General features: G+C 41.6%; 2 protein-coding genes across 2 annotated transcripts; one reads left to right on the top strand and one right to left on the bottom strand.

Annotated features, from left to right (window-relative positions):
- The first annotated feature begins 6,119 nt into the window (after positions 1-6,119).
- Positions 6,120-9,816, top strand: RAG2 (recombination activating 2). The gene has a single exon (XM_035116086.3). It carries the CDS (start codon positions 6,124-6,126, stop codon positions 7,705-7,707), a length of 1,584 nt encoding a protein of 527 aa, XP_034971977.2. The 5' UTR covers positions 6,120-6,123; the 3' UTR covers positions 7,708-9,816.
- Positions 9,817-16,744: 6,928 nt separating this feature from the next.
- RAG1 (recombination activating 1) lies at positions 16,745-19,888 on the bottom strand. Its single transcript, XM_035105593.2, has one exon. It carries the CDS (start codon positions 19,886-19,888, stop codon positions 16,745-16,747), a length of 3,144 nt encoding a protein of 1,047 aa, XP_034961484.2.
- Positions 19,889-24,496: the final 4,608 nt, after the last annotated feature.

Here is a 24,496-nt window from a genome sequence, read left to right as displayed (position 1 = left end):
CAGTCCTTGTCAATGGCCTGTAGTCAAATGGGACACAACCATATTTTGCATAGCTGCATCGGTTCTGTTTTAGCAGTATAATGTAGCTAGTCCCTCGTGTCCTGGGGGATATATAAAACAGTACTGTGGAAAAACAGTAGGCAAAATATTTTATTTCACACTTTTGTGATATGGGTAGAATTTGGTGGCTGGTCAAACTTTTCTTAACTACCTTAGCAAATAATTAATGGAGATGTCAGAATTTCTATCCCTTCTTATTTCCCTCCCCACCACCACCTGTTATATGAGATTGAGGCAAGGCAGCATGAAAATTACATATATACTTACATAGCATAAAATAGGAATTATAGGGATCCTTCTCTAAGACACTACAATTTTTCAAATCATTGGGCCTTCACATTGACATTAAAGGAAAGCTACATTTCTATATAAGCACTCTATATACACACACACATTGTAGCCTAAAACAAAACAAGTTCCTGTTATTATTCGGGGCTGGTAGAGCCTGAAAGGGTTAAAACTGCAAGCTAGTGTTGGGTTTCCTTTTGTATCATCTGAAGTGGGGGAAATGGTCACAGTCAGTTAGTCACATCAATGAACACAGAAGCACATCTGTAAGCTAAGCCAACAGTTTCCCCTGCCTGCCTCTTTTCTGTGACACAAAGCAGTCAAAGAAGCGTCCAAATGTGTTGACATTTGAATCCCTATTTTGATACAAACGTATCAGTAGGAAGCAAAAGTCTCCATCGCCCAGGTAGGTCCCGATGATATCATATATACCCCAATGCAAAGGGGTTTGCTTATTTGTCTTTCTTTAATTTTTCTTTCTTGAGAAATCATATATTCACATTTCTGCACTAAGATAGGTGGCAAGGCAGGCTAGAGTAGAACAGAAACCAGATTGTAAAGCGTTTGGATACTGAATTGCCTACAGTGGATCTTTTAAGTTTTACAAAACAAATACTGAATACTTTTGGGGGGGGGGGTTAAAGGTAACTCTGATTATATGTATTATTAGTAGGACTATGTTGTTTATTCATTGTCCACATAGCAGAAGGTGACACACATAAGCATGTCAGCCATGTAGTGGTTCAGTGCAGGAAAATTCTGTGGCATGTGACATCTAGGGTTGCCAGACTCAATAGTGGACAGGACTTCTGTGCCTTTAATTGCCCTGCTCTCTTTTGAGTCTGGAAACCTTAAAGAGAAACCAGCAGACCCTTTGCTTGGAAATTAAACAAAGGGTCTGCTGGTTTCTCTTTAAGGTTTCCAGACTCAAAAGAGAGCAGGGCAATTAAAGGCACCGAAGTCCTGTGCACTATTGAGTCGGGCAGCCCTAGTGACATCTACATACATCCAGCTCTGTAAAACCACTGCAGGACACAAATAATCTGCTAAAATAGAGTTAAGAGACCCTTATGTTATGTTAGTCATATTCATAGTAGACCTATGAAAATAATTGGATAAGTTATTAAAGTCCAGCGACTTCAATATCTCTAGCATTGACTACCAACCTTAATGTATACGAGTTGTTTCCCCTTATTTTTATACCCTTTAGGTGTGTTTTAGTTCCATCAGTAGCTTCAAAACTTTAAAAGTTAAGATAAATCAGACTATTGTCTTAAACAGATGTACCTGGGAGTAACTCCCAATGAACTCAGCTGGACTTACTTCTGAGCAGATATCCACAGAACTAGTGTCCTAAAGCTGAAGGGAAAAAACACAAATTTTAGTACATGCTTCAAATTAAGTACTTTGAAAGGTCATTGTTTGCAGGTGATTGTTTGCAGGAGAGTGGGAGGGCTGCTCATTGTAAATCACTTCTCTGTCCTTCTTCCCAGTTCTTGATAAGCAAGGAGTAATTTTGTACGGCACTCACCTCACTCCTTAAAGGTTTCACATTTTTCATTACTCATGCTGTTTTCTATTTTTTCACATGCACATTGCAGGCTCTCGCTCAACTTATTAGGTGCTGCAAGTATCCCATCTTTGCTGGTTCATAGCAAAGAATCTTGAGTGTCAAATGATGGCACTGGCAGACTAATAGAGACTCAGAACTGATGTGTTTCTGCTCTTTATCTATTGAGTTATCAAATGCCCAGTATACATGGGACACAAGTATATACACGCATTTGTGGAGGAGGCTTAACTAAAACTGGGAATTGATGTTGAGGGATGATTAACAGGTTACCTGTGGCCTTCCATATATTGCTGGACTTCGAGGGAGTTACCCCAGCCAGCATGGCCAATGGTCAGAGATGATGGGAACTGAACACATTAATGTTAATGTGGGCCACAGTTTCCCCACCCTGTATCTCATAGCTGTCAAGTTTTCCCTTTTCTCACGAGGAAGCCTATTCAGCATAAGGGAATTTCCCTTTTAAAAAAGGCGAACTTTACAGCTATGCAGTATCTGTCTCCAATTTGCCATGTTTACAGAGAAAAACAATTATATTACAAATAGGATGATTTGATTCAGCAGTAGTCAATGGTGGTGCCGTCATCTATAACCATTGGCCATGCTAGCTAAGTCAAAAAGAGTTAGTCCAATGACATCTGGAGGGCATTACATTTGCTGTTTTTAACTAAAACAATACATTCCCTGTTCCGTTGGTCTTTTTAAACATCCTTTTATTTGTATCTGATACGTTTTATTGTTGGTCATTGCATCAATCTATATTATGTTATGTTATGTTATGTTATGTTATGTTATGTTATGTTATGTTATGTTATGTTATGTTATGTTATGTTATGTTATGTTATGTTATGTTATGTTATGTTATGTTATGTTATGTTATGTGCCCCACCCTGGTGTCTGTCTGGATGAAGAGTGGATAGTCACTATTTTAAATAAATAATAAGATGTGTTCCTAAAGATAAAGAGTGCATTCTTATATTACTGCTGAGGAGCTTACTCCCAGGTAACTTGGTATGGGGTTGAAGCCTTAATCTATTGTCATTGATGAGATTATTTTTTAATATAAAGAATTTCAAGCATTATATGTGTAATGCAGCCTCCCTTAACCTTTAGATATTTGCTGCTACAACTCCCTTTTTCCCTGACCATTGGCCATGCTGCCTGCAGCTGATGAGAGTTGTAGTGCAAAACATCTGGAAGCCACCAGGTTTGGCTTACTGCATCCCTCCAGATGTTTTTTTGCTCTAGTCAATACTTAGCATGAACATACACACACATATGTACACACACAGGTGCAAAGAAATATGGAGCTCTCCCTTGATAGACGGTGCTGAATACATGATAAATAAATAAAATGAACTGCATTGTTGCGAGCACACAGCACCACACCAATGCAAATATTTGTTTCTGGATATTTGTAGTGATCAGCTGCACATCAGCATCTTACCACTCAGGTCACATCCTCGCCTTACATTTAAACCACTGTTATACCACTTTAATAGTCATGTCTATACCCCAAGAATCCTGGGCACTGTAGTTCATTAAGGGTGCTGGGAGTTATTAAGAGACACGCACACCCTTCCCCTCACAGAGCTACGATTCCCAGAGTTCCCTGGGAAGAGGAATTGATTGTGAAACCACTCCAGGAATTGTTTATTGCTTCCATGTAGTGCAATTTAAAGTGACTTCCTTGGGGACTTTTAACATGTGAATGGACTCTAAAAATGTACACTTCAGTAATAATAATAATAATAATAATAATTTTATTTATTATTTATCCCCCAGTCACTCTGGGTGGCTCCCAACAAAATATTAAAAACATGATAAAACATCAAACATTAATAACTTCCCTAGACAGGGTTGCCTTCAGATGTCTTCTAAAAGTCAGATAGTTGTTTATTTCCTTGGCATCTGATGGGAGGGCGTTCCGCAGGGCGGGTTCCCTGTAACCTCACTTCTCGCAGTGAGGGAACCAGCAGAAGATCCTCAGAGGAGGACCTCAGGCTGAACAATGGGGGGTGGAGACGCTCTTTCAGGTTTACTGGGCCAAGGCCATTTAGGGCTTTAAAGTTCAGCACCAACACTTTGAATTGTGCTTGGAAACATACTGGGTGCCAAAGAAGGCACATTTAAAGCACACAGCTTCCCCCAAAGAATCCTGGGAACTACAAAACTATAATTCTTAGCACCCTTAACAAACTACAGTTTGCAGGATTCTTTGTGGAAAGTCATGTGCTTTAAATGAGCAGTGTGGATGTGTCCTCTCTATTTCTAGTACAGTATAATGGCTTGTTATGCATATACCATGTTCCATGTTAAATTGTTAACTTTCCCTATGAGGAGATCGCAAGAAAAAAGACCGTGAAGGACTTCTGTCTGAGATCCCACAGTGTTTATATTGACTATCCACCAAGAGTGACACTTGTAGTGTAAGCTAGAGGGCAATGCCGTTTTATTCTGCAAAGTCAACCAATTCCAACCCCCCAGTGTAAAAGCATTAACCTCCCAGTCGTGAATCATTACATGAAAACAAATTTCACTGACATTGATAGGACCTATGGCCCTATAATGCTGCTTACTCCCAGGTAATTGTGTATACAGTTGTAACCTACATTTCTGATTTTCATAGGGTCTGCAAGACAAGAAGAAATGGACTGCTTCCTTGCACATTTTCCCAGCATATTTGCAACTTTTCATATAAATTTCAAGATTTGATAACACACAAAGCAAATACAGAAACAAAATATCTTTCAGATAGATGGGAGATAGATACCCTAGGCTCACGTTTATGAAATAAAAACTAAAGTATTTGGCCAGTGCAAACCTGGGAAGCCTTTAAGCAAACAATAAAGAGACTGGCAAATCTATGCCATTTGCCACATCACAATTTCTTCTTGTCAACATCCCAAGAGATAAATGATAACAGACAAATGATAGCATCCCGTCAAGGATCATGATGCTTCTTATAATAAACTATGGCACCTCTATTATGGTTATGCATGACTAAACTGAAAAATGCTGTAGAAGTATGCTAGCAATGTGCTGTTTTTGTTTCTGTGTAATGCAGCTGGTCTGAACATTTAGCAAAGCCAATGGGAGGTCTTTGTCAAGCTTAACTGCTGCTGCACATGAGGAGGAGCAACTAGTCCCCACTCAGCTACACTTGCCCACCAAATATGTCCCCTGCAAGTCTGTTAGACTTGAAAACAGCATCTCATTGGAGCCAGGTGGAAGCCCAAATAGGGATCTCTCATGGGGTGCATCTGGCCTGCAGGTCAGAGGTCCCACAGACTGCATTTAAAGTCTAATTTCCTCACCTAGCTGTAGGTGGGTAGGTAGGTAGCCGTGTGCAGTCAAAACAAAATAAAAAAATCCTTCCAGTAGCACCTTAGAGACCAACTAAGTTTTTTTGTTTGTTTGTTTGTTTTGACCTAGCTGTAGTTAAGATAGTAGTGTTGGTCAGCTAGATAACAGAGAGGGGAGGCTTGGGGTTTCTGGCCTGTGATATGCATGTGCTGCTCTTGCTGCTGCCTAGATCACATGCCATCTTCCTTTGGAGCCAAAACCTCAGGGGAACATTGTGTTGAAGTGAAAAAGAGGTGTGGCTAGCATGAGAATTCCTTAGCACCTTTCAACAGAGCTGGTGCAAGAATACAGTATTTCCAGGTGGACTGTGCCCTAGGTTAGCCAAGGCCTTTGACTTGATATTGATTCTTTGTAGCCCACCTAAACTCTTCACTTTTCAAAAGGCTTTCCAGAAGGACTGATACCACTTGATGAATTCATCCTGAAACTGGTCCCTGTCTCCAACCTATTCCTCCTTGTTGCTCTGTTGTTAACACTGAGCAAGAGCTGGCTTGAAATGACATCCTTACAGGCTTATGTGCACTTGCAGCCAGACCTCTGAAAGTTTACCACTCTAGATGAGTGCTGAGCTATATGGCCTTGCTCCCTCCAGGAGAAGATATAAAACAAATGTCACATCTTATTTAGCCTTTTGATTGCCTTTTCTACCATTCTTTTTCATGTTGTGGTTCTCACACCATTTATCTCAGAGAATTACTTCCATTGACAGGCAGTGACACAGGGTGAAGAGCAGTGACCTGATATGTTCAAGGTCACACAGCCAAGCAGTAACTTATTTAATCACCCTGCAGCTCACCTTCTCATTCTCTCTTCTTCTTTTTTCAGATATTGACAATACCATGACTTGTTTGCCTGAGAAGATGCCTCTTCAGATGATATCGACCATTAACAATTCTTCACTGATCCAGCCAGGATTTTCACTGCTGAACTTTGATGGCCGTGTTTTCTTGTTTGGACAGAAAGGCTGGCCAAAGAGGTCCTGTCCAACTGGAGTTTTCCTTCTTGATTTCAAAAAGGAAGAGCTCAAACTGAAGCCGACATACTTCTCTAAGGATTCTTGCTACCTTCCCCCTCTGCGGTACCCTGCCATCTGCACTCCCAAAGGCAGTATGGCCCAGTCTGAGAAGTGTCAATACTTCATTCATGGAGGGAAAACACCCAACAATGAACTTTCTGATAAGCTGTACATCATGAGCCTAATCAGCAAGAATAACAAGAAATTCACATTTAGGTGTACTGAGAAAGAATTAGCTGGGGAGATCCCGGAAGCCAGATATGGCCATACCATTAATGTGGTTCATAGTCAAGGTAAAAGTATAATTGTTATAGTTGGGGGGAGATCATACAAGGCCCTCGGAGAGAGGACAACTGAAAACTGGAACAGTGTGGTTGACTGTATGCCATATATATTTCTGGTTGACCCTGAATTTGGATGTTGTACCGCACATGCCTTCCAAGAGCTTATGGGGGGATTCTCTTTTCATCTCTCCCTTGCTAGAAATGACACCATCTATATCATAGGAGGCCATTCCATTGAAAGTAATACGAGACCCCCAAATCTCTATAGAATAAAAGTTGACCTTCCCTTGGGAAGCCCAGCTGTAAACTGTAGTGTTTTGTCTGGGGGGATCTCAGTATCAAGTGCCATCATGACCCAGACTGGAGACCAGGAATTTGTCATTGTTGGAGGCTACCATTCTGATAACCAGAAGAGAATGGTTTGTAATACAATCAACCTAGAGGATAACAAGATAGATATAGTGGAAAGAGAGGCACCAGAATGGACCCCAGATATCAAACACTGCAAGATATGGTTTGGGAGCGATATGGGAAATGGAGCCATACTGTTTGGTATACCTGGAGACAACAGGCAGCTAATTTCAGATGCTAACTACTTTTACTTGTTGAGATGCAGAGAAGAAAGTGATCAGGACCCAGAACAGATGGCACAAGTGTGCAGTCAGAGTTCTACAGAAGATGCAGGAGAGTCTACGCCTTTTGAAGATTCAGAGGAGTTCACTTTCAGCTTTGACATTGACACCTATAATGAAGATGATGAAGAAGATGAGTCAGAAACAGGCTATTGGATCACCTGCTCTTCAGGCTGCGATATTGATATCAACACCTGGGTGCCCTTGTACTCAACAGAGCTCAACAAGCCAGCAATGATCTTCTGTTCAAATGGAGATGGTCACTGGGTCCACGCTCAGTGCATGGACTTATCTGAAGACATGCTTATTCACCTTTCACAGGTAAACACCAAGTACTTCTGCCCTGAGCATACCAGTTTGGCCAGGGGACTGCAAACTCCCAAGGAGACTCCTCCAGTGGAAAAGCCACCCATGAAAGCACTGCACAGGAAAAAACCCACGACAATATTCACTCCTGCAAAAAAGTCCTTTATCCGGAAGCTATTTCAATAGTCTAACAGTAATGAATGGCATTTTCGTATGAAAAACTCTGAGATCCCAATTTAGTGACCAGTAACAAATCAAAATAGTTTTAAGATTTCATAGTGATGCTTTGGTTTTAACTTTTTTTGTTTTGTTTGTAGTTATTTGGATTTATTTCAGTTTAATATGATGATCACAGTACTTGGGACTTTATAGCAGGCATCCCCAAACTTCGGCCCTCCAGATGTTTTGGACTACAATTCCCATTATCCATGACCACTGGTCCTGTTAGCTAGGGATCATGGGAGTTGTAGGCCAAAACATCTGGAGGGCCGCAGTTTGGGGATACCTGCTTTATAGTATAAAAGAATCCACAATTCCCTGTATAGTTCCATATTTGAGACAAATATTCTTCTTGGCTTGGCTTCTTGGCTTCTTATTCTGTGGATAAAATGTTTTAGAGATGGTGGGCTAAGTGTTTTTCTTGGCTTTTACCAAGGGTGAAGGTTGTGATTGTTTTTAGCTGTCAGCGTGCTCCCAGCTGGTTGCCCAGGAAAGTATCAACACAAAGGAAAAGTCTCTTTTCCTTTGTATTGATACTTTTTTGTAGTGATAAAAAAGTATTGATACTTTTTTATTTCAAACTTTACAGAGAAAAGCTATAGAACCCAGCCTCTTGGATAGTGGCGTTATCCCGAGTAAATCTCCACCCCCTTCTCTCCCACTTCCTCATTTGTCATCATCATCATCATCTCCTCTATGGATGCTTCTAAATGCCTTTTGTCTTTGAGCTCTTTGCTCTCCTACTTTTAAGGCTCTCCAGTGTCCGGGAGATGGTGGGTCTGGAATGCTTTCTAGTAACAACGTGTCAGCCAGCTGCTGCTCTGGCTCTTCCTGCTCATCCTCTCCCATTATTTCCCAACTTTTCCCCTCATCTGCCTCTGAACTGTGACCTCCTCTGCCCAGCACCTGACATCAGCTCTATACCATTGTTGTAATTATAGCTTCTGTATTTTTTACGTTCTAAGAATTTTTAAATAAAATAAAAAGTAAAGACAAATGCTGCTCCATTTTATAGCATCATTTTATAACATAATTAGAAATGCATTTTACTGGATCAAAATGGTTCTGCTTAAATTCAGCAAAGCAATGGTTGTATTAATATAATGTGTGGTATGACCAATAATGCTATCTCTTCTGAGATTCTGGCCTCATTCACACTATACAGTTAAAGCACTATGATACCACTTTAAACAGTAAAACAAACAAACAAACAGTAATGGCTACACTCTCCTGGGGGTGAAAACTACACACACTCAAAACCAAACCACATGGAGAGAATGAGAGGACAGATGAGAAGAACTCCAGTTTATTCAGGGGACAAAAGCATGTGGTTACATTTAGAATCACCATATCTTGACTTTTTCTCACAAGTAGCTGAACAAAGGTACAGATGACCTGTGTCTAGATACAGAATAAAATGAGAATATCTCCACTGAATCAGACCACTGGCCCATCTACCATCTAGCATAGGATTGTCTCATTGGCTGGTGGTGGCTGTTCTGGTTTTCAGCTGGATTCTTGGCAGCCATTTTGTGCTGGCACCCATGGCATTTTTTATCAATATATGAATACCAGCACTTTGCTTTCTTACCCAAAAAAGCACTGCCCAGAGCTAGAGGTGATTTGCATAAGGTCTTGTTCTGTATGCCTATATATTACTATGTAGAAGAGTTTTAAAGCTTAACCAGAAAATCCAAAAATGTTATCTATTCAGCTTTCATATAAAACAATCAGTAAACCTGATTCAATCAGCAGTGAATTTACATGGCATTAAACAGGCATAATGGTGCAGAAATCTTCCTCTATTTTTTTCCAGCACAGAATAATAAGTTTGAGTGAAAGACGCCACACATTAGATTTATTTGTAATTAAGTGGGACCATACATACAAATTTGTGTGCAGAATGCTTTATTTCCAAAAATGCAAAATTGCTTTAATTTTGTATGAGGAAACGTTGTGATTACTTACAATCTTTGTAAATTAGAAATGTGGAGATTATTCAATGTCTTGTGGTGACATGTATTTTGGAAGTTGGCACTTCATTTTTATTGAATTTGTTGTTGTTTTTTGGCAAGAATATCTGATAGTTTTTGTAATAACAATAAATGCATTAAATTAAAAAAAGGAATAATGTGCTTGAGCACCAGTGCCATCACGCTTAGGATTTAATAGGTTTGACAACCAACACCAACATGGATAGGACTGGACATGCTAATTAAGGCATCCAAAAAGGAATGCTTTAAAAGGATGCTAGATGCTACATGTTTACTCTGAAATCCCATTGCATTCAGTGGGGACTTACTCGCTACTTAATGTGTTTAGGATTGTAGTCACTGATACATGTGCACGGCTTGATATCAAAAGCACTGCTCAAGACTCAAGACTGCCTGAGCTGCTCCAAAGCTCCCTCAGGGAACTCACTTCCATGTAGGAGTTTACATGGAACTTGCAAGTAGTTTCTTTTTTATGTGTTTTTCATGGTTTCAGATATTTCAAATACGTTATTATTTTTAAAAAAATCGAATGGTTGGCCCTGGGCTCTTTTTGGAGGAAGGGCTGGATAAATAGTTAGTTAATTTATGAATGACTAAATAATAGAGTACATGCAGCTTTCTACAGGGATGGCAAAAGAGTTACCGGTAGTTTGCTAGAGCTGATGGAGTGTTAGAATTTAGCAGGGATGCCTTTGCTTATCTCCCCATTCAGGTATGAAGCTCACTTGTTATTTCTCCATTTCATGTACCTCACAGGATTGTTGAGAGAACAAAATGGCACTCTTCTTTTTGATGTGCAACAATACCAGAATTTTAAAGGCACACAGCACAGAAGCAAGGGAAAGGAGTCACAACCTTTAAAAAAAAAATTAGAATATTGAAGACAAAGCTTCAGTTTTCCTAAGAAAGGTTCTGATTCAAACCTGACACAAAGCTGGTGGCCTCCAAAACACTCCAAGCCAAACTGGGCCAATTTCGGATCAACAAACTGAGATTCAATTTTCCTCCCTGCTGCTGAAAACTTTGAGTCGTTATCAGAGTAGGCGCAACAGTTGTAATCAACAGGCCTAACTTTGTCCACTGAGTTCAATGGACCTACTCTGAGAATTATGTAATTGGATGCAATCCATCAGGTAGCACCTCTTTGACTGTGACTTGCTGTGGGGCAGGATGCATGTTATTGCTCTGAAGCAGGTGCTAGTAGTGCCATCGCTTCCATTCCTTTCTGTGAAAACCAGCACAAAATCCAGACATACCTGTGGGGACATTTTCTTTTGAACTTCAGTTTGCCACCAAGGAAGAAAGGAGCTACATAGCTTGACTCCAACCCTGGGATGACTCTCACAGAGACAGGCTGTGCAAGAGGTGAGACTCTGCAGCCACCACTGTGTGTAGTTATGACCTCTGAGGCACTCTCATATGTTCGGGAGCCGAAACGTTCAAAAATGGAGCTGTTTGGGAGCCAAGGTTTGACTGTATTCCTTATCTCTTGCTCCCTGCTGACTACAGTATCAGGAAGACTATGGGAGGTCTGGGGGTGATGGGTTTCCTGTTCTGTGTGTGCAGACCCTTTAACCACCCCCCTAAATAAATTCAGGCAAGACTCAAATTTTTGGTTTGGTTTTTGGCAAAATTTAGGCCACAACTTTATTGATTACAATCAAGTGAGTCATTGCATAGGCTCTGATTTGACTAACTCCCTGCACCCTTGCAGGTAGTGCTGACCTGGCTTTAGGTGAACACCTGGCACAGTGGAAAGCAGGGTCATGCCAGTCCACCAGCCAGATGTCCCCCTGGACTCAGGCTCAGGGCACAACCCCTCTCAGGGTTGACCAACCAAAGAGTCCCTGGATTCCTTTAACGGAATACCCATTGCATAGGGATGGCAAGAGCGTTCTGCCACCCCATCACCTGAACCAGAGCCTATCCGCAACCTTACAAGTTGTGACGATTTGGTACACGGCACCAGCCAATCAGCCAAGTGGGGGAAATTCCTGCCGTGCCCCTGTCCCAACGACAGACGAGACACGATGCCATAGCAAGGTCAAGCGTGCAAGCCCTAAATATAGGGAGAGGTGGGCAGGTGTTCCGATGCACTGGCCCAAAAGAGGAAGCTCAGGGACATGTGCATGGGCTTATATAGAGGTCCCTCAATAGAATTTAGCTGGCATCCCATTGGTCTAATTGCACCCGGCATCAAGGGACCTCCAATAGGGTGTTGTGGCCATCCAAACATTCCCACCCACAACACAGGGTTTGGTTGCCAGGTCACACCGCAACACGTGCCCTCTTGTTAGGGAGGGCCCGTTATCTCCTCACAGTCCCCTATGTACCCCAAAAAAATGTTCCAAGGGGTTCAGAGACAGACAGACCCACTGAGCAGATTTTGGGAAGGAGGAGAGGAAGTTGAAGTCCAGCTGTGTGAGTGGAACTCTGCTTGTGCAGCATTGGCTTAAATCCTAACTCTCCTTTTTGGCCCCCCTCTCCCAATAAGAACATAAGAAGAGTCTTCTGGATCAGGCCAATGGCACATTTAGTTCAGCATCCGGTTATTACATTGCTAAACCCCCACCCCACCCCCTGATGCCTGTGGAAAGCCTGCAAGCAGGACCTGGACCCAAGGGCACTCTCCCCTTATGTGGTCCCCAGCAGCTGGTATTCAACTGCATACTGCCTTCGAGAACCAGGGTAGAGCATCTCGAATACAATTTCGCAGTAAACCGTAAGAAAGGGAAACATTAAATATTTCTCAAAGAGTTTATTTTTAAGAACAATTTTAACAATAACATAAAATGAACAGAACAAGAAATAATATTCCTTGATATAACATTAGAAAGCATTTTATTAGAAATAAAATGGTGGCCTCCTCAGCTCTCTGGTTGCACTGCAAAGCAAAGTCTCACAATGTGCTAAGTCTCACAATGTTATCACCTCGAGATGTTTCTTAACTCTTATAACTTCAAGATTAGGATACAAGCCATTGCTTTTAAAAGCTGAGACAATGAGAATCACAGAATAAGCTAATGGTTCGTGTGTGTGCAGCCAGGATTTTTGTTGGGGGCGGCAGGCCTATTGTTGGAGGGGGGGATGCAGGACCTTGGTTTGCTATTGATTTTTATTGATTTAGGGATTGGGGGCTGCCCCTCCATGCCCTCCCCCTTAGCTACGCCCACATAATGGTTTCTTAAAAAATAAAATAGTGCTCTGATAAAGAAATACATTAAAGTTACAGGGCATATGATTACAAGGACATCCATCCCACTTTGGCATGTCTTGTTGTTTTCATTTACCTAAGTAACAGAAAGTGGTTCCCTGTTCCTAGGTTTTTGGATTTTACTGTCAATGTTTGACTATAGAATTGCAGTATGCTCTAAATCCTTAGAAAATGGCAATCAAATAAATTGGGCATCCACGTTTGTTTTAATTTTGGAATGATCATTTATGTCACAGCTTATGACACATGGCCGAGCCCTGAGTTTAGAGCATTTGTAACTGGATACCTCAAAATCAAGCACAAATCCTTTTTGTCTGAAGCAATAAGGTAAGCATAGAATATGGTGAAACAAGAGAAAACAATGTCTGTTGGTAAACTGCCCAGCATGTCAGGTCCCAACCACTGGCCTCCTGAACCAAACCCCAGTTAAATCAAAGTGGCATTGGTGGGATCCAGTCAGCTAAATTAACACAATGAATTAATTGTTACTGAACTCCAGGTTTCTTGGCTGGGGTTCAGACTGCCTGATAAAACACCTTGCACAAGTCTTTTGACAATAAAACTACAGAAAATAATTGCCAAGAGCTGAGTTTCAATACAATTTAGCAAGAACGATTTAAGAGAACAAAAAACAAAACAAAAAACAGCTTCCCAACCAACAGAACGAGCATCTGAGGTATTTATATCAATTTAGAGTAGAAAGGAAATGTAATTTTGAAGAAGAGAAAGAATGTAAGTGCTTCCACTTATTTAAAGCTGCATCAAAGCCCCCAAAAGCTTCACAATAAACCATTTGCCTAGCCGTGGGCCAACACTGCGCATCTCTTGGCAAATAACAAAAATCACTCTCATTCAGATGCAAGGCTGTGCAGTTTGTCCTATTGTTTTTCTCTCTGCACTTCACTAAAGGAATCAGTTGCAGGAGACTTCCTTTTGTCTAAATGAGTTCAAAGCCTCTCAACCAAACAGACACCTTTATTTAATTAATGCAGCAACAGAGACAAAGAGAACACAAGACTAATTTCAAGTTTGTACAGGAGAAAGACAACAAAACAAAGCCAGCCTCAACTTTCCCCGATAGCTTGCGTGCACCGAGGAAATCAGATGTCAAGCCCCTCCCCTAAGTGTCTGGGGGATTTAATAGTGTAACTTCCAGACTAATATATCAGATGAGACTATTGGCAACAACCCACACGACTAAGGGATCATACAAAAAAGCAGGGTAAAATAAAGAGAGGGGGTTTGTTTGTTTTTGCTTTGGTTTTTTTAAAGGGTAAAGGAAAGGACCCCTAGATGGTGAAGTCCAGCCAAAGGTGACTATAGGGTGCACAGCTCATCTCGCTTCAGGCCGCGGGAGCCGGCGTTTGTCTACAGACAGTTTTCCAGGTCATGTGGCTAGCATGACTAAATTGCTACTGGTGCACGGAGGACCGTGACGAGTGCTAGAGTGCACTGAAATGCCATTTACCTTCCCACTGCAGTGGTACCTATTTATCTACTTGCACTGCTATGCTTTTGAACTGCTGGATTGGCAGATGCTGCTGGGACAGAGCAACAGGAGCTAAGTTCAGAATACTTGAATATCTCTAAGGCATATATAGACTGAGTTGAGTCATATACAACCTTGTTCAAAAGAAGAAATCCTAACTGAGACGTTTTAGAATCAGTAGAGAAAATATTAAGTATGAGGTGGGCAGAGCCCAGCACCCTAATTTGCCCCCTTCAAGTCCCTGGTCATCTGAGGAGCACAAAGAAGGTAAGAGTCCCTCTGCTATTTGGAGCTGCGTGGATCAGCTGTGTGCCTGCCCCTATGTGTGTATGTGTAGGAGAGAAAATGTGTGAGAGAATATGAGGTAGCTTTTTGCCACGCCCAACACTGGCATGTAGGCAAAAACAAAGCAAAAACGCCCCCTCCCGCTGAAGTTTACATGTACCAGGTACTGCCAAGGCATTGCAAAAGAAGACAGAAATATATTGTTGAAGCAGATTTGGCATATAGTAGAAGATTACAAACCCAGCAATGTCAGGTTCCAGATAAAGTAGAAAGCAAACATGCAGCAGCATGAATAGTTCAGAACTTCAGAGTTGTGCCAAAGGAAAGGTGCAGATTTTACTAAGCCTTCTGGACTTGTCTGTAAATAAAAATTTCACAGTGGGCAGTAAGATCCCTTTAAGCATCAACTGAGTTTATTTATAATCTATCAAATTTATTAAGTCCACAGACTAAAAGCAGACTCTTGGTGCATTGTGAGAGTCTCGGCAATGGGATGCTTGGGGAATTGTGTTCTTTGCAAAACTCTGGAACCTCACCTTCCAGACTACTGTTGGACCAAAATGCAGTTATTTTGGGAAGTTTGCACGTCTCCAATTTTGCAATACAGTATAGCTCTCAGCTCCAAAACTGTACCCAAAGCATAGAAAGATGCATATTTTCAAACAAATACATACTGCAAGAGAAATTACATATATAAGAATAACATTTGCTTATTACCAAAAACAATTTGCAATCTGTTAAAAAGCTAAAATATAAAAGGAAAACATTTCAGGGTTTTTTTAAAAAAAAAAATCGTAATGCTTAAGCAAACATTTTTAAAAGAAACATAAGATTAGTTCAGAAAACAGTAAAATATAAAATCACTGCTATTGTATCAATAAAATTACTTGTCACAGAACTTGCTGGCAAAATATAAAAGTGACTGTCATAAAAAGCATATGCTGTAGTTATCTGAACAGCCTGGATCGGCATTATCCTAGTGTGCAAACAATTTTATAAATACTGTACTGATGCTAATAGATGAGCAGCATTGCAGATGTGTAAATTAAACTAATCACAATCCAATAAGGTAGTTAAAACAAAAGCTTACATTGAAGCATGCTGAAATCATTAACAATAAATTCACTGGGACTTCTTGAAAACCTATAGAAGATGGTCATTTATTAGTGAGTGGTGTTAAGAACAGAAAGATGGGTGTGCCTACCAACAACCTGCAACCCATTGTCTCCTTCTTGCCCTCTTCCCATGATCTCACGTGAGTCTGTGTGCATGCTGTGACATAATCACAATTCAAGTTTTTCCATCCTGCTCCAGTTCATTGGTCTTTGCTTGTAGAGTAAAGGAAACTTGAAATGTGATTATTTCAAGTTTTCAATTTCTGGTGTTGTTCTTACAAGGACATAAGCATGACTGAATTTATCTGGATTGAAGTCTATAAATTTTTAATTTATACTATATTGGCACAGCCTCAGATCTATATATTAGCAACATTTAATGGACAATAAGGGCCAAATCCCTTCATGTTGCTATTAGAAACTAGAGGCCACTGGCCACTAATAAAGAAATCTCAAACTTTTAAATGAAATATTTATATTTTATCTATTAAATGAATGTGTATTCTACCCTGAAGATGGATTCCCATGGTGGATAAAATATAGCTATAAAATGGATTCCCAGGGAGGATAAAATATAGCTATGAAAACAAGCATTCTATTCTCTCTCTGCATTATAATCTTCATTTGATGCCTCCACAAACTTTTCTAAACTTCCAAAACTTTGGCAAAAGTTACTACATGATAGAAAGAAATCAGAATAAGATTCCTAAAACCTTTCAACTTTCCTCTTACAAACTGGTCAGTAATTCACACCAGTCTACTAACACGCCTTATCATATTCTGGAATATGTTACCCAGGACAGCCCACCAGAAAATGCCATCAAAGGCAGGACTCTCTACCACTCATTGTAAACAACAATGTTATTTCCAAGTCTACCTCCAGGACCATTGCAATTTTACCCTCCGCTTAGAATTCCATGGAATCGGTAGTTTCTAATGAGTCTTCCAGTGTCATGAAATCTCCCATACTCTGCTCTGGATTTAATGTGAACCCCTGGCTTTTCAGCATATTATGAGCATTCATGAACTTCTGCAAATGTTTTGAGGTGTACAGCCAATGGTGCTTCAAGACATCCTCCATTTCATAGCATTTTGATTGCCTGGCATTCATTTTTCGAAAGCGCCTGAATAGCTTGTTCCCAGATTCATTGCCCTCACTTGCCCAAGCACCAATGGAGCCATCTCTTTCGATAATTTCAGGAACATGAGCTAGTGTTTTATGAAAGTAATTTGTGATCCTTCCCTCATATCTGTAACTGAATTTTGTGGACAGCAACTCTGCGAAACGTTGAGAATGGAAGCTGTACTGGCAAACAAGTTCTGGGCATTCCTTGGTGGGACATGAGGACCGCCATACTGGCTTCATCTTGAGGTAAAGGTCCATGAGTTCTCTAAGGGCTTCCTGTCTCTCATCACACTTTATTAATTCACAAACTGCTTCCACAGTCTCTTTGGTCATGAGCTTTCTTGCAAAATTTCCATTCATCCTTGTCATGGGCTTTAAGTTCATTTTCTTTCTAAGGAGCTTATCAAGAGTTGATTGCCACCTCTTTCTCTCTTCTTTGGATGTGTCAGGGTTTTTGTATACTTCGCCAATCTCAAACTGGAATATTTTGTAGAACTCGGCTGCGTTGCCAATGTCACAGTGCAATGCATCTATCGAAGGAACAGTCTCAATAAAAGGCTTGGCAGAAACACCCTTCACTCTGTCACGAAGTTCTTCCACAGTCTCGTGGAAAGGGTTTGACCTCCACACCTCATATCGCTCTAGGTTCTCAGTATGACTTCTCGTTATGGAATGGAGGATCAAGTTCTGAGATGCCTCCTGGCGTGTTGCATCACAAAGTGTGCAAATGTAAGTCGAGCCAGAGGCTTCAAGGCCCTCTACTTCACGGACAAGCTTTTCATCATATCCAGTGCCCCGAAAGACAAATTTGAACATTCTGGGGATCCCGGCCATATCAAGTATCAATACACTATTTTTCATGGCCTCTCTTTCTGCCACAAGAGGGCTCAGTATGGCTGTGAGTGTCTCATGATCTGATTCGTCAGCCAGCATGAGGCACAAAGGTTTGCAACACAATTCTGAATTGGGCTTGCTTTCTTCAAAGATATTGGAGCTTCCCTTGTCATGAGCTACTGTGATGCTCATGAGTGTGAAAGAGAACCGAACTGCTTTCTCGGGGACCGGTGGGCCACAGCCATGCTTTTCACTGACATCTCCCATTCCATCACAGGACTCTTTAATCACCACTGTGAAAGGGCCTTTCAAATAGTCATCCAAGTCCTTAGTTTTCAGCCCTTCCATGATGTCTTCTTCCATATCCATCAGGGCAGAAACCAAAGCTGCATCATATCGAAATCTCTTGGCAATTGTGTCCACTGGGTAGTCATCAACCAAACGCTGTATGCCTGACAGCCCATCAATAATGCCTACTTCTGTGTTACTGGACACATTTTTCAAGGGTGGCTTCCACTCAAATGGATGGTAACCTGGGAGGAGAGACTTTTCAGCAGTTCGGAGGGCATGCAATGGCTGAAATATCTGCCTTCCTGTTATTGCTTTTACAGTTCTGTACATTTTATGGTATTGGCTACAGCTGAGAAAGGTGTTGACCCGAATTGCCAAGCAAACAGCTGGGTGAAGGCCTGATCCCTTCCCTTGCATCATAGCTTCCAACTCATCAGCTTGTCTATGTTCATTTCTCGCTCTCAGAGCCAGTAGGAACAAAGTTAGACACACAGACTTTACATCTCCCCCTTCTTCTTTCTCAGCAAAAGCTTTCACTTGAAGCTTGAGTTCTCTTAGGCGGTGCTTTTGTGCTCTCCGGGTCAATGAAAGTAAGTGTTGTCTTGGCCGGCCACCTTTGTTTACATACACATAGCCCTCTTTGTCTTCTACCTCTTTGTGGATGGAAAGATGGTGGCAGTATTTTCCCAGGAGGACCTCCTCATGACACCCTTTCACTGGACATCTCACAGCCAAACTGTTGAGGATACTCAAGAAGGATTTAACAGGGCTCACCAGATCTGTTGGAAAGCAAGGATAGCGACAGGCTGGGCAATAACTTCCCATCACTTTGAGGCATTTAAGGATGCAGACTCTGCAGAATAAGTGCCGACACGTCGTTTCTACTGGATCAGCCAGGATATGCTCACAGACCTGACAAGAGATCGATTTTACAAAGTCCACAGGATAATCTACAGCAAGGATCTTGGTACTGAGGTGTATCTTGTTGCAGTTGGCAATCTTTTTCATTAAAGCCTTGTTGTTCACTCGTTTCGTACTCCTTACGCGCCTTATTTTTCTAGCACGTCCAGCTGCGATCCTGAGCTTTTTGCTCATCTGTGGATTCAGGGCTTGCTTCTTTCTTTTGACCCCGCGGAAGGAAGTGCCACACACCTCGCAGCTTGGTGAATGGGGATGCCATTCCATGGTGCCATTCCTTGGGAAATACTCTTCGCATGGAGAATTGCTGAATTTCCTTTGAACAACATTCCAGCAGTTGTGGCAAAAATTAGTAGGATGGATTGTGTCAATGTCTCCTCTCACGTCTATCTTGAAAACCTTAGCAAGAAGATCTGGCCAGGATGTGGCCCTTTTCTCCTTCTTTCTTAGAAGGGCTTGCATCTCATCATCCACTGGCCCATGAACTGGGTGGCTTCGCTTGTAAGGGTCAGTCTTAAATGAGCCTCCACAGATGCGACAGAGGTGCTGCAGTTTCGTTTGGTGAGTTTCAATCTCGCTTTGGTTCACGGGGGAGGCATTTTTATCTCTTGCCTGCACAGTGCTGTTGACTTCCGTGACTGTTTCAGAAGGTTCTTGTGACACTGAAGTCATCACCTCAGCCTGCTCCTCGGTGACATTGTCCAGAGAGGCTGCCTCTTTTCCTTTATCACTGTGAGCCAGGTGACCGTCTTCAGGAAGCGGTTTGCTAAGTGATCTCACTTTGAACAGCTTGAATTTCCATTCAGAAAACTTCATAGAGGGCGGCTGGAGCTGCTCCGACACAAAACACAAGTTCATGCTTGGTGGTGGCAGCATCTCCATGCTGGCAGATGTTGACTTCCTATGATGAGGGAAAGAGAAAGAGAAAAAGAAAAAGAAGAGGGTTAGGAATTTCAGTGCACCAAAGTGAATGCTATGATTAAAAAAAACCAATGAGGGGGGAAAGTGCTAATATATCCCGCCTTCCTAAAAAGGCCAATGCACATTATTTGATTGCTAACAAAATGACAACGAAATGTTTAATTTACTTATAAAGAAGTCCAGGGAAGCAAACAGAAAAATGTTTGTACACAACAATTCAATCTAAAAAAACAAATAAAAACAACTTAAAAACATTTAGAGCATCCAACAACATTTAAAAGCCATTGCATACCCTCACAGTTATTAATGCCATGCCAATTCAGTTGTGGCCATGTACGTAGACTGGTAGCCAAGTCTTGACTATGTATACAGTATTCAGAAGTATAGTCCAATGTGTTAAATGGGGCTTGTTGTTATGAGCATGTGCATAGGATTGAAGCCACTCAGCACACTCCTATGCACATTTTCTCAGGAGTTAAGTCCTGCTGTGTTTAACGTGTGCATCCTTATGCAACTCTGCCCAGGGCCTGTATGTTTCAGAATTTGGTCCTGCTTCAGAGATTCTCACATACATCAGTAGCCTGCACCCAGGATGCATCCAGTAAACAGATCACAAATATTATAAGCTTCCATCGTTATTTGAAAGAAAGGGAAGGATTTCCCTGGATTCGGTCCCCTGCCCACATGCTCAACTTAAAAATGCATGGAATTTATACTTACAACTCTACACTAGTAATGCTCTTATGAGCAACATGCTTTACTTTAAACCTCTTGGATTTGGGAAAAGGCTCCTTCAGACAGTAGCTACATCTGTTTTCAATGTAGAGAAGTTACAACCTTTGATTAGCGTTGTGCATTCTGTCTATGTTCAACGAAAAGAAAGCTTCAGCAGCTCTGAGGACTGTGTGCTGCTGATCCCATGTCTACAGAGAGTTGCCAGATTGAAGGGGAAATGTTGTGGCACCTTAGAGACTAACTTGAACTTTTATAGCTGCCAGACTACTTCATCAAGGTATGTAGTCTGCATATGGATACACCAGAGAATATCCCAATTTAGCAGGATATACATTAGCATAGCTGCCAAGTTTTCCCTTTTCTCGCGAGGAAGCCTATTCAGCATAAGGGAAAATCCCTTAAAAAAAGGGATAACTTGGCAGCTATGCATTAGAAAACCAGCTTCGTTGTTAAAAAGAAAAAGAAAACCAGAGTGACAGAATGCAACGGAGACAGCTGTGCAGAAGGAGAAAATTTTGACAAGTACAAGTTTGTCATATATATACGAGGGAAGCTGAATGCTGCAATTCACACTTCTGCACAACTATTAAAGGAACAGGGGGCAGGTTCTTTGCCCTGTGGGGCCCCATAGTCTGATATATAGATTCATATAACCCAGATTATGTTGTGTCCCACTGAGTGCTGTCCTAGAAGTGTGTAGCCTTGCCAGCTTTGGAACTGGCCCCTTTAAAATTACTTTTTGATTCATAGCCATTAGCAGGTGACATCGGCTCTGTCGGCCTGAAATCAGCCTGTGGTGTGGCAACCAGAATTACATTTATTAGCCAAACACAAACTACATGCATGGACTACTCTGTGTGCTCAGTGTATGTACACAATGGGCATATTTTGCCTCTCTCCACAGATTTGTTCCTGCAGGCCTGTGTGCACAAGGAGCTATAATATATTAATAGTTGGAGGGCAGGTCCAGTGGTATCCTAACCCCTGTCCCTGAGATATTTTACTTAGTCTCAGCACATTAGCAAGAGGCCTAACATTTACCTGCTGGTTTCTGCATAAAACATTGCTATTAAATGCAGACGTGCAAATCGGCTGGTGATCTTAAGTACAGTGTCTTAGAAAAACAAGTAATAAAACCCTGCAGTCTGTGCCTTTTGTTACAGAAGACAAACAAGCACAATATATTAGGTAGGGTTGCCAGACTCAATAGAGGACAGGACTTCTGTGCTTTTAATTGCCCTGCTCACTTTTGAGTCTGGAAACCTTAAAGAGAAACCAGCAGACCCTTTGCTTGGAAATTAAACAAAGGGTCTGCTGGTTTCTCTTCAAGGTTTCCAGACTCAAAAGAGAACAGGGCAATTAAAGGCACAAAAGTCCTGTCCTCTATTGAGTCTGGCAACCCTAAATTAGGCACTGGAGTGTCCAAGTCTTTCCAAGACAAAACATTCTAAGCATAATGAATTTGATAGTCGCAATGTAGAAACTTAAGCCTCTTTTTTTCTCTAAATAATCTTATTGCTATTAAGACTGTGCAGTCCAATCCTGTACATACTGCTTACTCATATCAAGTCTCACTGAGTTCAGTGGGATAAGCATGCATAGAGGTACAGCAACAGTGCTTGTGTACATAGAATCATAGAATCATAGAGTTGGAAAAGACCACAAGGGCCATCCAGTCCAACCCCCTGCCAAGCAGGAAACACCATCAAAGCATTCTTGACATATGCCTGTCAAGCGTCTGCTTAAAGACCTCCAAAGAAGGTCTTTGGAGGTCTTTGACTGCACCCTTGGGTCACAGTCCTCATACCACTTAATCCAAAGCCAGTGTGGCATAATGGCTAGAGTGTTGGACTGGGACCTTGGAGAGCAGGGTTTGAATTTCCACTCAGTCATGAAGCTCACTGGGTGACCTTGGGCCAGTCACCATCTCTCAGCCTAACCTGTCTCACAGGGTTGTTGTGAGGATGAAGTTGAGAGAAGGAGAACCAGGTCCTTGGAAGATGAAGGCGGCATATAAATGATAATAATAATAATAATAATAATAATAATAATAATAATCCAACTCTAGCTGCATTCTGCAAATCATTCAAGCTAGTTTACATGACACTTAGGACTTCTTAGTCTCATTGTTTTCAACAGAGCTCACATCAGGAATGGTCATAGCTGCCAAGTTTTCCCTTTTCTCACGAGGAAGCCTATTCAGCATAAGGGAATTTCCCTTAAAAAAGGGATAACTTGGCAACTATGGGAATGGGGAGTCCTAACCATTGGCCTACTAGTTGAGGTTAATAGGAGTTGAAGTAACAGCATTGTAGGGAAGGGCTACAAGTTCCCTGATCCACTTTACCAGATGTGTACAGAACGCTGTGTGATCCACACAGGACAGGGGCGGCAGATGCAAAACAAGAGGACAGAGCTCTTACACATTCAACAGCTGTGCAGAAGCAAGAACCACAACAGGTGTAGCTTGTTGTGCAACCCACACCTGCTGAAATCCCTGCTTCTTTAGAACTACTAAAAGTGCAGAGGACCTGCCCTTTCTGCTGCCCACCCCCAGCACCATGGATTCACAATGAAGCTATTTTATAGTCTGCTTCTAACTGTGCTGCTTGAACATAACAAGAAATGGTGGACGTAATTGCTAAGGAGATCACTCCATCAGCACAACTGTTCCTGCTTGCCTGATGGAATGATCTCTCTGTCCTTCCCCTCCACACTGCTACAGGGGTTCTTCTGATGCACACACCCAGAACCAAGGTTTTTGGGGGGCATGCAGGAAACCCCCATGGTGCTAGCAGGAATCATTACACTGGCTCCCACTAGGGCAACTATTTGTTTATTTGAAAAAAAATATCACAGTGGTCCACACTATAAAAACATAAAACCAGACAGTAAAATCATTAATAGGCATTCTTAGCCACAGAGGACACCTCTAGTGGAGTGCCTCTAGTGGCAATGATGTATCCAGGAGTACCCCCCCCCAAACTATGCACTTGTTCCTTCAGAGGGGGTGGATCCCCATCAAGAACAGGTAACTTGTCAATCTCCTGAACATGAGAGGAACCCACCCAAAGACCCTCCATCTTCCCAGGATTCAAACACAGTTTATTGGCCCTTGTACACTACCACCCAGCATCCAGACACCTATCCAAAGTTTTCACAGCCTCCCCTGATTCAGATGTTACTTGCATCTGGCCCATCATCTGTACCCTTCCATCTTCAAATCAGTGACACATCTATATTGCAAAATAAAGTGCCATATAACCTCTTCCCTTTCACAATATCATTGGAACAAATATTCATCCATCCTCCTTCAGTACTGGAAGATCCCTAGGATTTAGAGCTCACAAATAACAGATAAGGCAGTAAACCTGTGGCAGGAATGTACCTCTTCAGATACATCCACAGGACTGTGCTGTTAAGTGTATCCAAGTGTGGGCTTCCTTAGAGCTCAGTCCTAAATATGTTTACTCAAAGGTCAGTCCCACTGAATTAAATGGGATTTAATGAATTAGTAAGAGTGTTTAGAATTGCCTTGCAGCGGCTAATAGTCCTGCTAATGCAAAACTATTTTCCTTAAACCTAAGAAACTGGCAAGAGAGAGAGAGAGAGAGAGAGAGAGAGAGAGGCTCATAGTAAAGAATCAGATTGCAGTGGATGACATTAAATCAAAGCAGTTCATCACGTCATCTCACCTTGTCTCAACCTTCCACAATGACTCATCCCATATCACACACCTAGGCCTAATGCTTGCTACGGTTATGCAGCTCAGGTGTTACATGAGATTGATTTCATCTCCTGCCTAAGAAAAGTTCAAAACTAAAATGCCAGGAG

The sequence above is a fragment of the Zootoca vivipara genome, chromosome 1, assembly GCF_965207765.1.
Source record: "Zootoca vivipara chromosome 1, rZooViv2.hap1.1, whole genome shotgun sequence".
Taxonomy (NCBI): domain Eukaryota; kingdom Metazoa; phylum Chordata; class Lepidosauria; order Squamata; family Lacertidae; genus Zootoca; species Zootoca vivipara.
Note: the sequence above shows the minus strand (reverse complement) of the source record. Positions and strands in the feature narration are given on the sequence as shown.

What these genes read in the sequence shown, in the direction of transcription:
- RAG2 (XM_035116086.3), top strand. Translation starts at nt 6,124, where the DNA reads ATGACTTGTTTGCCTGAGAAGATGCCTCTTCAGATGATATCGACCATT.
- RAG1 (XM_035105593.2), bottom strand. Translation starts at nt 19,888, where the DNA reads ATGGAGATGCTGCCACCACCAAGCATGAACTTGTGTTTTGTGTCGGAG.